We start from the raw sequence: 16,324 nt of genomic DNA, 5'->3' as shown, positions 1-16,324 counted from the left end.
TCAAAAATTAATCCTGGTCCCACTCATAGCATTATGTGTGTGCGAATATTTGCGTAATTAGCTCGGCTCATCCTTGGCTCAGCTGCCTCAGTCAGGCTAACCACTGATCTCTCCCTTATCTGGATGGGAACAATAACGCTGATTGGCCTATTCCGTGTTGAAGCACCGGAAGTTGGTACCTCCGCACGCCGAGTTCCCCCAAAAAAGCCAAACTCGGAGTAGAGTCTGGTTCACGACAATAGTATCAATCTTAATTATACTTACCAGATCAAGGGCCTGTTGCAGAAAGAGTTGCGTTAAAACGCAAGTCAAAAAATCAATAGCAAGTCCAAAATGCGCGCTGTTGATTGGCTGAAAATCAAGTTACGCATAATTTTTAGAGTTGCGATTGATTGCAACTCTTTCTGCAACGGGCCCCAACTCTTATAACAGCACTTTTCAATGTGAATTTATACGTAATACAAAGTTTAAGATGTCGTCCTGTGCCACGTATAATTGCACTTATCGTGACGACCGTGGAAACAGAGAAAAGGGGATTACTTGTCACAGATAAGACAAGCTGGTGAACTGCATAGTTGTAGACTTTACGTAGTCCCATGTGCTCAAATACATGTGTGGTAATTCTAAATTACCAGAGCAAGTTTCCAAAACTTTAAAACTCCAGGGGGGGGGGTAATCGATTGTTGTGATTTCTCTGGAAGCGTGATGAATTTAAACCATGATTCAAATAAATATTCAGTTTATTAATATTCACAAATGTCACCAAGTTTTATTAGTTTATCAGTCATGTTTGGACAGAAGAATATCACGAGACACGAAAATACTGACCGTGTAGCCTGTATTCTGAAATTTGACCTAGGTTAAAACTGAAAATCTGCCGTTTCGGAGGAGTTTAAAAAAAAAATTGCGAAGCATAGATCCTGACCGAAATAGACTAATTTTTGGGACAAGGACTGGATCTACAAGGTATTCTGAAAATTATTTTATCTTTTATTTGTGAAAGGACAATAAAATTTACAAGCTAGAGGACTTTAGGGGGCTTATGTAACTTGTGGCATGTGAATATGTGATATTTCTCTGTCAACAATAGATCGAATTATTTTTTCCAAGAACTCATTCTTTAAACAAAAGTATGTAAAAAAGACATTAAGCTACAGAGACGGATTTACAGACTTCAGAAATTTCACAGAACTTATTTTGAGATGCCGAATGTCTTCAAAGAAAAAAATGTCTCGGTGGAGCCAAAAAAAGGGGGGTTATCAACCAGAAATTTAGGGGGTGCATGACGCAAGAAAAATAACCTGACAAGCAAAAAAAAAAGGTTATCAACCCCAAATTTAGGGAGGGATGCAAAACAAAAGAAATAATCTGACAAGCATCAAAAAAAGGATATCAACCAGAATTTAAGGGCGGACCACAATGATTTTAGGGGGTCCACCTGAATTTAGGGGGATGCAGGAAAAAAAAATTGACAAGCAAAAAGAACAAAAAAAAGTTGTCAAAATAAATTTTGGGGGTCTATCCCCCACCTAAAATATAGGGGGACAGGACCCCCCCCCCTCCCCCGCTTCCGCTGCCTATATGAACAAACTGGGTAGAGGATCATTGAAGAGGGTCGATCGATGTGACAGAAGGAGAGAGAGAGAGAAGGTCAAGTCCAACTCAGAAAAATATTGATTTGACTCAATAGAGAAAAATCAGACAAGCACAATGCTGAAAATTTCATTAAAATCGGATGTAAAATAAGAAAGTAATTATGACATTTCAAAGTTTCGCTTATTTAAAAAAAATGTGATATGAACAAGCCAGTTACATTAAAAATTGAGAGAGTCGATGATATTACTATTTCTTTTGTTTTTTATAGTTTGAACTATACAATATTTCAATTTTACGAATTTGACGATTATAGGACCTCCTCGCCTGAAGCACAAAATGTTAAAATAATGGAATTCCAACCGAGATGTGCATATAACTGTTAAGTGAAATGAAGCGAAACTTTAAATTGCCATAACTTTCATATTACATCCGATTTTGATGAAATTTTCAGTGTTATGCTTGTTGAATTTTTCTCTTTTTATTCAAATCAAGTTTTTGTTGGGGTGGACTTGTCCTTTAAAGGGCGAGTCCACCTCACGGAAACGATTATTTGAATAGAGAGAAAAAACACACAATAATGCTCAAAATTTAATCAAAATCAGAAGTAAAATATGAAAGTTATATTTTTAAAGTTTTACTTAAGCGGTGAATTTTTCGGTGTTACACTTGTTTGATTTTTTTTTTTTTGGGGGGGGGGGGGTGGGTGGACTTAAATTAAAGGGGGTTTCAAGCCCAGTGTTATAAGCCTGCACAACCTAGAAAATTTTCGCCCTATCGATCCTAAGAGGTTATTTGGCAAACCTCCAAAATACCCCTAGACAAGTCAAAGATTTCATCCATTCTTCCTTAGGTGAGAAAAACACCAACCCCTTCAAAATTATGTTTCCGAAATGTACTGGGAAAGTACCATGGTTTCAAGAAAATTGCGAATTCTGGCACCTTAAATATATGAAGTTTTGTATAAAAAGCAAGAACTTCAGTGTGCAGACAGCTAGCGTATCGCTCACAATGCATATGCTAATGGAGCGATCGCGTTCTTTTTGGGGGAACTGGTATGGCGGACAATAGAACTCGCGGGCTTCAAACAAAGGACCCTCCCAGCATATCCAGTTAGGGGAGAGATCAGTGAGGCTAACTCATCGTAGGTATGTGACACACACAAAAAAGAAAATCATCAAATATCAATAAATTTGGTATTAGACCTTTCAAATTAGGCCCCTACACCAAAAACTCTAATTTTCATAAAGAAATTCTAAAGTTGTTGAAGTTGCACATAAAATTCACCCAAATTTGTAATGTAAAGTCAATGACAATGGAATACAAAACAGATTTTTGTGACCATTTTGAACCCAACTTTCCCAAGTCTTCATCAGGCTCTGATTCCTTTGTTTTTGAGCCCTTTGAAGTAAGTTAGGTTAGGTATCAATGGAAAGGTGAAAGAAATCTCAATTGATGTGTAATCATGTCACTTTGTAATTTTTCTTAATATGTGTAAAAATAATTTCTTTTAGGCCTATACATTGATTTTAATCAATCAAATTACCCCAAACTTACTTACTTTTTTTACCAAATGAAGGTAATCATGATAGATGATTTATATAATTAAGTTGGCATCAAAACAGCATCATGTAGATAATATCCTAAATGAATTTGTTTAAATTATTTTTTTTTAATTTGTAGTGTAGGCCTAATTATTCTGATAAATTACAACCTCTTTTTTCAACTTTAGTATTGTATACATGTATATGTACAGGTGTCTTTTTTACCTATGAAAGTTATCATTTTCTTTGTACTTTGTGTGGCCAAATAAAAATACAAGTGTGCTATTTTCTGATGTATTTGATTGTTTCACTAATTCTTTATGTATTCTGTTGTTTCAACAATTTGTTATACATGTATGTATGATATATAGCTTTTTATTTTAGAGACAATGGACCAATTTTTTTCGGAGGGATGAGCAACTGAGTGTAAAATTTGTATGTAGCATTGTACGCAAGAAGTATAAAAATCAAGCTTTAATACAATGTATATTCTTTTGTTGAACAAAACAAAGCATGTGAATGATTTAAGAAAAATAATCAGCTTCCCAGTTTCTTGAAATATATGTGATTTGAGATCTAAAAATTAAATTTCAAAGAGCCAGTGTTTGGTTCCAAAGATCTATCATTCCCATGATTCTTTTGCAGCTTGAGCAAGCAAATGTGCCAGCCAATCATGTTACTATTTCAGTTCATCATAACACTAATTCAATTTTTAGATCTTAAATCATATATTTTCAGAAACTGGTTAGCTGATTGTTTTCTTAGTTTGTTCACTACACATGCGCTTTGCTTTGTCTGACAAAAGGGGGAATCAAGGAGTAATTAAAGAGGGTACTGCAGTGCACCCTTTACTCCATAGGCACTGTAGTTGCATCGTGCAAAGCACCAGCACTACCACTTGTATGGGAGACTTTGGTCTATTGACGGAGGAATACTGCATACTGCAAAGACCTACATGTACATGTATGTAGATTCTCCATAGGCAGGGTAGTTGGTGTGAACAAATACTCAGGCACACTCATTCAATGAACAAGGTTCTAATTATTCTAATATGATCTTGTTCTCTGTTCTGTGGTGAAAAAAGGTTGGCAATGTTTTGCTTATTAGGTGGTCTGTCATTTATGACAGATCACCTCTTAATTTCGTCAGAAATTTCTTCTTATTTATTTTTAACGATTTTTTTGTCGCCAAGTTATCTCAAAATCGACTTGATCAATTTCATTGAATTTCATGTCATTTATAGGATCTGTCATGGACACGTTAGAATAAGCTTTTCAAGGTCAACAATTCATGATGACGTCATCTAGGCGCCATTTTGTAAAATCACATTATCAATCACATCTCCATTATCAATTATCAAAAATCAATCAAATTTACATCACATCAACTTCAGGTCAAGGGTCATCAGGTCATGTCATCAAAGGTCACCTGTAGGTCACGACGCGCGCGTACGCGCGCGTCAAAATTTCAAAATGCTAAAAATCACCTTTTGACCAAACAAGAGTACGTTTCAGGTCATTTTAAGCATTTCAAAATTTTGTGCGCGCGCACATATGCGCGCGCGTTTCCGCGCGTAACGCCTATACGCAACGCAGAAACACCGTTTTTTTTTACATCATTGCATTGATAATAAAATTCTGAACAATTTGATACCTTGATCAACCTTCTACGACCATTAATAACGAAATTAACACCCGTTAAAGTTTGCAGCACGTGTGCGCGCGAGCTCTCACTATAGGCCATATATGGGCAAAAACATGCCTATTGAAAATTCACTGTAGCTCTTTAAATAGTCCATTGACCCCCAATTTTTTTTTCATATATCGATAGAGTATGAGTTGTAGATTTGATTTCATGTCACCATTGTCCCTAAATTATATCGTGACGTCATCAAAATAGAGCCTAAACTAAAAATTTCATTTTTTCAAAAATGACGTCATCAAATTTATGCAAATTTGGTTGTAACTTCTCGAATATAGATCGTTTTTCGCCCAGATTTCGATTTGTTATGGTTTAGAATGTACTCTTTCTCCTCAGTGAACATGAATATTCGTTTTGAGAAACGCATCATTGCGTAAAACAGCGATGAAAAGAGGCATGTCATTTTTCCTCATTTTGCGTGTAATCTCTATGGGACATGACTTTTTCTCAAAACCAGATTCGACATTCCTCTATTTCGTGAGCCATATCTCCATTTTTTCTTGTCAGTTTTCTTTAAGCTTTTAGTATGTTGTAGCTGAGATTCTAAGCTTTCGCGAGTGTGCCCTTCATTTTTTGATCAGATGCCGAGATCATGCCCGTATTTCACTTGCAAAATTGGACTTGTAATTCTCAAAATTGCTTACGTGTATTCTCTATGGGGAATATCGTGGCTTTGACTGCTTCTTAAAGGGCGCGGGTTCGAGTCCTGGGGTGGACAAGATGAATTTTTTTTTCACTTTTTTTTTTCTTTTTGCCACTTCTTACATGATCCTTTATGATAATTTAAAGGTATAAAAGTTTAAATTTAGCAAGATAAAACAGATTATAATTACTTTTTTTCATATCACATGTATTTTGCGTGTAATCTCTATGGGACATGACCTTTTCTCAAAACTAGATTCGACATTCCTCTATTTCGTGAGCCATATCTCCATTTTTTCTTGTCAGTTTTCTTTAAGCTTTTAGTATGTTGTAGCTGAGATTCTAAGCTTTCGCAAGTGTGCCCACCATTTTTTGATCAGATGCCAGGATCATGCCTGTATTTCGCTTGCAAAATTGGACTTGTAATTCTCAAAATTGCTTACGTGTATTCTCTATGGGGAATATCGTGGCTTTGACTGCTTTCTAAAGGGCGCGGGTTCGAGTCCTGGGGTGAACAAGATGAATTTTTTTTCACTTTTTTTTCTTTTTGCCGCTTCTTACATGATCCTTTATGATAATTTAAAGGTATAAAAGTTTAAATTTAGCAAGATAAAACAGATTATAATTACTTTTTTCATATCACATGTATTTTGCGTGTAATCTCTATGGGACATGACCTTTTCTCAAAACTAGATTCGACATTCCTCTATTTCGTGAGCCATATCTCCATTGTTTCTTGTCAGTTTTCCCTGAGCTTTTAGTATGTTGTAGCTGAGATTCTAAGCTTTCGGAACTTGCACTTTATTTTTTGATCAGATGCCGGGATCATGCCAGTATTTCGCTTGCAAAATTTGAATTGTAATTCTCAAACTTGCTTACGTGTAATCTCTATGGGGAATATGCTAGCTCAATGGATAACGCATTTGACGTGTTCGTCCGTATTGCTGACGTGTAGGTCCGTGTTGCTGACGTGATGGTCCGTGTAGCTGACGTGTAGGTCCGTGTTGCTGACGTATTGGTCCGTGTTGACGACGTGCTCTGCCGGCATGATCCGTGTAGATCCGTGTGAAGCTGCCGTGTTGATGCCGTGTTCACAGTCATCTGGGGCAAAACTATCCCGGACCTCCCCGGATCATGCCGGCATTGCCGTGTTGATCCGTGAGGTATAATCATCTATCTTGTATGTATCTGTTTGAAGATGTATGTCTGACGATTGTCATCACCACATCAATAATCACATTTAGTAATGGTCAAAACTTATTCTTAGGATGTCTACGATCAAGATTATCAATGATATCTAAATGATTTATTTCATACATCAGCCGACACTGAATGACAAATCATGACAGACCACCTAATTCGTCCGCATGACGAATTAAATTCTAGTTTTATCTTGTTCTTGGGGACAAATGCTTAAGTTTTTTACACTGTCAGAGCATCAGTTTCCATTACAGCTACCTGTAGATCTATTCATCATATAACTTGGCTGAAAAAATGAATATTTTTGAACTCTAAATTAAAAATAGAGATTGTTTTGTGACAATTCAGAACTGACAGAAGCAATTTTACTTTCTTCTACCAAAACCAATAGAGGGGCCTGTATGAAAAAATTTTGCTAAGAATTGAAGTTTTTGTATGCTCTAGTGAATGAAAACATGAGCTCAAGTTTACTAATGATAAATAACAATGTATGGAAATAAGTATTTAGTTATTGATATTTTAAAGATTTTGTGTTGTGTACTGCATAGATCTACATACTGAAATTCTTTAATCTGATTCGCTGACAATAGATTTGTTATTGAAAGTTTTCGTAATTTCAAGTATTCATAATTCATGAAACACAGGACCCTTAAATTTCATGTACATGTATATAATTTTTTATTGCTATATGAAGTATGAAAAAATTCCAAAATATTGAATTGTTTAATTTTTAATTTTTTTACCGTTTAGTTCAGAAGCCGAGATTCATTCAAGCATGTAGCTCCTCTAGATGCAAATGAGCTTTGCTACAGTAGGCATGAAACGTGTCGCTTGCATTTGAATAGCCATCATGAAAGGTTACAGTTTGTAGCAGCTAATTTAAGGCTATCTAGTGACTGTAGTTTGTATGTAGCAAATGTTCTTCATAACTCAAGCCACTACAAAATTAGGTTATACATGTACCACTAGGTCTACATGTAGGTGCAAAATACCCACCCCATAACTACATGTAGAGAATCTCTCTCCTGTTCTCTCCAGTGTTTGAGACTGTCTCATCTGTTCCATCGAAAACATTTTGCTTCAAAACATAGCTCTTTATAATATAATATAACATACTGATTGAATACTGATTTTCTTCAGAGTTCACAATCTTATTTTCTTGCAAATTTAGGATGGTATCTTCAAAATTAATCCAATAAAAAAGGATTTTTTTTACTATCAAAGTTATACGGCAAGGCCTGGTGCCAGTGCCGCGTAGTGTTTTGAACAATAGTTCCTGGGATATGGAGAGTTTGAAACTCAATACACATTTTTCTTAAGTGCTACGCCCATTATTTGAAAAAAATCCACTCAGTTACACGTCAGAACATGACGATGCATGAAAGAAACAACTGCAGCTGCGCTGGCCTGGCTGTCTGACTACTGTGTAGTCGTAAATGGGAGACTGGACTGGCACGGACGGGAACGATTTTCATGTTAGGAGTCGCTCGGTAATTGGCAGTTTTAGGCAGTTGCTAGAGCGATTCCAAAGCACACGTACATGTAGGCGGAATCGCTCGTCGCTCCTGTCTATTTTCAACCCTGTTAGGTAGCGAATAATCCCATCAGATATTATTGTAAGGGAATTCGAATAATAAAATATCTAGGGATACATTTACCTACATGTACTTGATTCTGAATGCAAGTATATTATGCTTTGTTATTTAGTTCTAGGTTTTTTGTCTTCAAGATGGCTGGCTCATATCCAGGAACAGGGCTTTGTAGCAGTTTGTAGTACATGTAAAACTTTTATATCATCTTTTATGTGGAGTACATGTAGTTTCACTTTCAATGGTGTGTACATTTATATTAGGGGAAGTGACAATATATCAGTTCTAAAATATGCTCTAGATATGAATTGATAATTGAAGAAGAAAAATTAGCTGATGACATCATAAAAGATAGCGCCAGTTTTGGTAATGATCTCAAAATGAGATCAGAATACAATAAAATGACCATCCAAGTGTGGTCCCATATGTAAAAAAGTATATACATGTACCAAGTGATTCTACATGTATGAGAAATTGCTTAGAAATGAGCAAATTAAATTTGGCATTGCAGCCAGATGTCTTCATTGAATTTTGTGCTCCAAGAAGTGAATAAGTACTGGAAGGTGCTACATTTACATGTACATGTATGGAGTCTCGCGATGTGATCTCGCTGCTTCTCACAGTCCAGAGACCCAGGATTCAAGACCAGTTGGTGTGCTATCCTTTGTTCAGGGAATTCAATGGGTCAGATGCAAAAAAACATAGCAGTTGCTTTTGCTTGACTTTTGCTTGATTCTGTATGCACAAAAATGAGTGAGCGAATGCTGTTGCTAGTACAATACATGTACATGTAGCTAGCCAAGCAAAAGATCATACTTCAGCAATTGCTTTATTTCATATGCATAATCCTTTGCTATTGCTTGAAACCTTTTCTTGCCTTCAGAAAGCAATTGCCAGCGGTTTGAACAATAGCGATGTCACGCTTGTGTCAAAACGACTCACAGAAAAGGCAGGTCTCGAACACAAAGGTGTGGCAGTGCAAATTGTCACTTCTTTCCTACATAGTACATGTATAACGTCTTTTCCTCAGATATGGTGTCAAACTAAAAAACTTGTTTCTCTTTGATAAATTTATATATTTGGCATTTGGTTAGCATTTATCATATATGTAAATGTAGGCTATGGTACACCTTGGGGTTCTCTCATCAGAAACCTGTGCATATGCATAAACATTAAAAAATGCGAACGGCCTGGTCAAGTAAACACTCAAAACTGCTCTGACAGAGCCAATGGGTCAGATGCATAAAAAGTAGCAATTGCTTTTGCTAGGCTTTTGCTTGGCTTTTGCTAGTAAGTTCAAGCAATTGCTAACTGACTGCCAGCATCTCTTGACGGTTTAATAAGCTATTGCTATTAACCGTATGCATAAAATGAGTGTTTCGCTTGTGTGTTCTAATAGGCAATTGCTGGGGTTTTTTCAAGCTTCTTCAGAACTGCTTGAGCATTTGCTTGGTCAGGCTATTCACGTTTTTTTTATTTGTGTACATGTATATGCACCTGAGAGAGAACCCCAAGGTGTACTGTTACAATGTACCTCCATGGTCATGTACATTTTTTCTTCATTAACTTTCAAACCAAATGCCACATAATATACAAATACAAAAGAAACAAGTCAGTTTAACAACACATCTGAGGAAAAGATGTTATTGTTATAGCCTAGGAAACAAGCACTGCCACACCTTTGTGTTCGAGTCCTGCCTTTTCTGTGAGTTATATTCGCACCAGCGTTAAACTGCTAGCAATTGCTTTCTGAAGGCAAGAAATCGGTTCAAGCACAAGCAAAGGGTTACACATATGAAATTAAGCAATTGCTGAAGCATGATCCTTTGCTTGGCTAACTATTGCTTGTGTTTGCCGGCAGTTGCTACTCTTTATGCATCAGACCCATTGCTATTGTTTTTTTTTTTGTTTTTTTTGTCCAATGTTTTATTTTGATTTATCAGACCCATTGCTATTGTTACAACCAATATAGCAATTGCTTTCTGAAGGCTAGAATAGGGCTTATTAAGCACAAGCAAAGGGTTATGCATGCAAAATAAAGCAATTGCTTAGGCTTGGTCTTTTGCTTGGCTGCTTGTACTTGAAACAATTATTTGCAAATTGCTACTTTTTAAGCATCAGACCCATTCTCTTTACCAGGCCCCTCAGAGAGGACCTGATGAGACTGTCAGTCCACCGGTTGCTGTACTACCTGTAACCAACAGTCATGCATGTCGTGCAGTCATATGAAAAAATTGCCACTTTCAAATGTAATTTTGTCGAAAATTAATTGCAGTATGTAATTGAAATTGTAAAGAAAATAAATAGTTTTGGTAGTAAATTAAAAATTCATATTTAAGCATCAAACTAATTGATTACCTGAACTTGAAGTTGGTATGCAAATCTGGGGCTCTGTACATAACACAAACTTTAATAGGGATTGATCATGGTGTTTATCATCATACACAATAATCAATGCCAGAACGAATCAATCATAGATTAGCGACATGATTAATCATGCTTTTACATTTACTTGTATGTTCGGGGTGCTTTATGCTCCCATTTCGATGTGGGATTCGTTATTTTAATATCAGCTGCATATGCAGCATACCAATATGCATGACTTGGAATACATGAGCACTGTGTTTCATACTCCATATGTACATGTATATAGCAGTCCAATTTGCATGTACATACTGTACATGTACATGTAAGTGTGTAGCTTACATGCCAGATGCCAATCTACATGTAAACAACCATTAGAGGGTTTTCCTCAGAGTACAAATGATGAGTCATGCTGTGGTGAGATCATCATCAAGAAATGATCAAATTGGTTCGTTCAAATTAGCAGGCCAAAGATTTTATCATAATATCACTCAGTGTACCACACTGGGCTGGTCTAATCATTAAGACTGCGCCCCCCCCCCCCCCCCGATCCTGCCAAGCTGTTATTGATTTTGTCCATTGAAAATTGCCATAGGAGAACATGTTCATTATACAACATAATCGTCCTACATTATTTGATGCTTCTGTCGTCACCATCTTCAAAATACAGCTGTTGGCAATATGCACATACATGTACTGTGTACTTGTACAGTGATGTATAGTACTTTCTGATTAGTTTCAACAAGCAAAATATTTTCTTACCGTACATGTAAGTACCTGTTGCAAACTACAGCAAATATAAATATGAATATCAAAAAAATTATAATAAAAAGATGCTTGGTTAATAATTTGGTACCATGTACAGCTGTACATGTATGTATGCTATAAGCGCTGTGGTGTGGTGTGACTCTTGCCTTGTAATCAGAGGGTCGTGTGTTCGAATCCACCCATGGCCTAGCCCCGGGGGGGGGGGGCACTCAGTATATAATGCATAGTGGGTATGTGCTGCGGAGGGGACCCCCATTTTTGCACCCAAATTTCCGTTCCAAGGCATAGCATTTTTGTCTTATTGAGAAAAAAGAAGAAAGAAATCCGCTCCAAAGCTTCGCATATTTTTCGTTACGCCGCTCCGGTCGCATTGATCTGCTGCAATTTTGGTGAAAAGCGGCTGCGGAGTGCTGTCCGACCATCGTCTCTGGGCGAGCGCACCCGGCGGAGGCCGCGCTATCTGCATCATGCACGCATACCCGTTCTATAGGGGTGCATACGCATGTACTCACACGCTGGCGATCCGTTCCAAGGACCCCCGTTTTCACAAAATTGTAGTTCTGAAGCCCGTTCCGAGGACCCTCCTTTTTACAATAAGCCCGCTCCAAGGCCCCCGTTTTTTGTGCCCCCTACCACTTTTTTGGTCGAGTGCCTCCCCCAGGGGCCTAGCGTCCTTTGGCAAGGCGTCATTGTACATGTGTAATCTTATCATCGTCATCATCATCATCACCACCACCACCATTGAACCATCATCATCATCTACAACAAATCAATAACAACATCATCATCAACATCATCAAATTATTTAGAATCTGATTTAGCAAAAAATTACTGGTCACTAGTCCTTTGCAATGTCTTTCATTCATGTAACTTGCAAACTGCTTTTAATAAGAAGCACACCATCTAGGGAATATTCATCATTTGCTCATAAAAGTCATAATTTCTATCTGTTATGTTTTTATATGACAGCCACACCTTCAAAACAAACATTTCTTGATGAATACAAAGAACTGGCTGTGAGTCTAAGGATGGCTTCTCCTGAAGTGTAAAAGAAAGCTACATCATGTCTTCAAGGAGAAGTGAAGAATACACAGGTAAGCACAATTGCTTTTGAGAATTAAATTATACCATTGTCCATATGATATAATGATGTTGAACCTTTAAGCCAGCTAAATGCTGCCTACATGTACATGGAAAGCCATTTTCTTTAAACCGATTTCTTGATGAAGAATTGCATTTTTTATTAAAACACAAAATGATTTTTGTTAGCAAGAATTAGATTTCTTGATATTTTTTGTATTGTTAACAATTAACAATTTTTGATATCAAGGAATTGATGTAGGAATAAATGATGAAACGGCTTGTCATATGTTCGTTGGAATATGCTGACTAAAATGCCTTGTGTAACAGCTCCCTTTGTAGCATCTACGTGTATTCTGTATCGTGGCATCATCACTATTTTCTGACTCTTGCCTTTCAATCAGAGGGATGTGGATTTGATTTTATGTGGAATTCATGTACAAAGTACTACAATGTAAACGTTTGTCCCAAAGGATAGACATCAATTCTAGAGCCATTTGAAGTACAGGACTATTCAATTCAATGCAACAAGGTTTGATGGGAAAAGTAAGCAAAAGTTACTTTTGAAAACAATTTGTACCCCAAATAATGTATAAGGGTGTTTTTTGTTAATCGAAAAAAATCCACTAAGATGTCCCCCGGGATGTCCCTCAACCTTTAAAATGTACATGTAGATGAAGATGCATTATGAGATCTTTTGTTTGATGAAGTTTTATACTTATGGAAATGGTAAAAATTGTGAAGAAATATATTTTGAGAATTGAACACTTTGTGTACACAATCATCTAGACATTTGACCACAACTTTAAAGGCTGACATACTGTATACAGTATTTTGAAGGATATGATCGGAATAACAGCTGAGACATACTGTACACTATATGTGTTCACTATAAAAGCACTGGTATGAATACAGTGCGGGCCACGTGAAACGTCACGCTCATGCCCGTGAACACCCTAGAGTGCCCGCTCGACTACCCCTGTCTACCCGATGGCATTTGAGGGTGAGTACAAGGGTGCACGCCTGCATTCACCCTCGGGCACATCATGATCTTTTCCGTGGCCAACACTGTACATGCACCTGTATAGATCATCTGTGTCTGTTTTTTTTTAATGATTTAAATCCCAAATCACCTGACGAGTCACAACCCATGCAAGGGACCTATCCGTGACCCTCCTGACAAGAAGTTGAAAACCTTTTTTTTTTTTGCTTGTCAATTTTTTTTCTGCCACAAAATCCTTTATTTGTGGTTGAAGACCTTGTAATATATTTTTTTTTTCAATTTTTTTTGCAGACGATTTTGGGCCCCCCCCCTGTGGACAATCCTATACTGAATACAGGATTCAGTATCACTAAGAATATGAAATCATAAGATAAGATTTATTGACTCTATCGAACCCCCTCTCAGGGTATGAGAGTACAAACATAGAAACATATAATTACAAAAGATATACAAACATAATAAATGTGAACATACATGTAATAGTATATGAAAATATTCAGCCTATATTGAATACAGAGTAAATGCAACATGTAATGTACATGAATGATATAACACAGAGCATAAGAGTTTAATATGGATTGTATAGATTAAATAAACAAAAACTAGTATCATACTTGAGCTACATTTTTTTTATTGTATATTTTTATTTCATAAACTACATGCTTACATTCATAATACAAATTTGAAATTGTATTTATTTATGTACACCCTTGGTATTATTGTACATGTATGGTGCTCTTAAGCTACATGTATGAGAAAGTTCAAGTGAGTGCAAATATATTAAAGTAGTATCTGGATAGCATTAGGGTAATAGTCAGCTGGAGGAATAATTGAGGCCTTCCTTTTGGTTGTAATTTGATTATCAGCGTGATCCTCTAGAATGAAAAATGAGTATTACTGATCAGACTACCATGTGGTTTCGGGTATCATGTTTCAATGTTTTCTCCTACCACTAATTCACTGATGCTTTTATTCATATGTTCTACCATGGAATAGCTCTATGGTTCTACAATGTACAGTACTGTACATGTACACTTGTGTACAATATAGCATTATAAGTAAATTTGTCATGGTTTTTTTTTCTGTTTCTGTTATTCTTAGAGTAAGTTTAAAAAATATATTACTGAATGAGAAAAAAATGACATACTTGGAGCATCGAAGAAATATACATTTAACTAAAAAATATAGACTAATGACTTTTTATAGTGAATCTTAATATCAGGTACATGTACATGTAGTTGCATGTACAAAGATTATATTTGAAATTTTCATCCCACTCAAAGCTTGTAAAAAAAATTGTAACAAATATATGAAGCTGTTCTTATTTAAATAATTGAATGGTATTTTCGTTAGATTTGCAAAATGCGTCCTCTATACATCATCCACATCACAAAAAATTAGGACATAAATCGTATACACTGTAATTATGTACATGTTCTGGTACACTGATAGTGATCAACCTTGTAGAAGATTCATTCATCCAAATTTATTTAGACTTTCAAGAAGGCCTTGTCTGTATTAAAATGATCAAAATTCTAGTTTCCATTTTTCTTAAAGTATTCCCATACATCTGAGTTGTTTTGAACAAACATTTAAATTTCCTTGTTGCACCCTATAAATAATTTGTGTCTCCCGGTCAAGTGTAATCATGTGGCCTAATCTTGCTAGCACAGGAAATTTTATAGATTTGATTTCTTATCATGATAGGAAAAGTGTTGAATTCATAATATTATTGATCCTAACTGGGGCATCAGCCTTGTGGCAAGGTTTGGCAAAGAGCTTGAGCTTTGTTGTTTCAGATATATGAGAAGGGTTTCATGAAACAATTAGTCAGTGAATTTCACTGACATCTGTTATAAGCTACTGAATTCCAGGCAGCTGATTGGCTGAGAGCAAATTTGGCACAGTGTAAATCACAGACAAGACACATGATGAAATGCTCCCTGTAGCAGGATGTACAGATGACAGAAATGAAATGAGATTTCTTTAACAGGACTGTACTTTGCATGCAGTTCGCAAACAAACAAGCCTCATAGCGTTTTCACATGAGAGCATGATAATAGTGATGAAAAAAAGCCTGACATACATTGTAAAGCTTTAATAATGGTTTAATGAATAATATCTAACTTTCCAATCTTATCATCTCATTATTCTTTGTGAAATTGAATTTTACGTGTGAGGATAATGTTTATATATCGCACACCTCTTGGTAAAATATTTTTTTCTGAAACCCACAATGCTACAGCCACTGTGAAGTGGAATAAAACTAAAGTTTAAACCATAAGTAATGTATATGTACATGTATATATTTAATTCATTACAACCAGCATTTTCGATTACAAGTTCATAAATACTGCATTCCACCAAAATACATTTTATGGGAGTTGCTGCGACTCTGTTTGGCATTCAACGATTTGAGGTATAGAGCAACATCGATGGCAGTCCACAGTGGCTGCCTGAATTTTCAGAGTAATTTCTATTTTAGATTTGTATTTTGAAACATTAAAATGTGGATTTTTTATTTTCATTTTAATACCTCAATATTTGCCACAAAATATAAATGTTTTTAATATGCTTCCAGCATACCTGTTATGAAACAGATCAAATGACCATCATACAGACATGCCAAGTCACATGCACTATGCGTGAGATGCCCGCATAGGGTCTCATACTCATCCTCTCAAATCTCTTTCTCATGCAAGTGTCATATCATATCCCCATATACATGTAGCCTACATTGATCTCATGAATGCTTATTCACAGAAGATTGCACTCATACAGTTGGGTCTTGGCATCTAGCTCTGCCAGTGCCATGGGATTTTTAAAAACTCTAAGTACTA

General features: G+C 36.3%; 1 protein-coding gene across 9 annotated transcripts in view; it reads left to right on the top strand.

The window, feature by feature from the left end:
* The window catches only part of LOC121420372 (protein furry homolog), an 87,623-nt gene that overhangs the window by 231 nt on the left and 71,068 nt on the right, over positions 1-16,324 (top strand). For all 9 annotated transcript variants that reach the window (XM_041615009.1, XM_041615287.1, XM_041615088.1 and 6 more), the window contains exon 2: positions 12,371-12,495. In XM_041615009.1, the coding sequence (XP_041470943.1) occupies positions 12,465-12,495 (31 nt within the window). In that variant the 5' untranslated portion in view covers positions 12,371-12,464. The remainder of the gene's footprint in view (positions 1-12,370; positions 12,496-16,324) is intronic.

Source organism: Lytechinus variegatus, chromosome 1 (assembly GCF_018143015.1).
Source record: "Lytechinus variegatus isolate NC3 chromosome 1, Lvar_3.0, whole genome shotgun sequence".
Taxonomy (NCBI): Eukaryota; Metazoa; Echinodermata; class Echinoidea; order Temnopleuroida; family Toxopneustidae; genus Lytechinus; species Lytechinus variegatus.
This window is presented reverse-complemented; position numbering and strand designations above follow the sequence as displayed.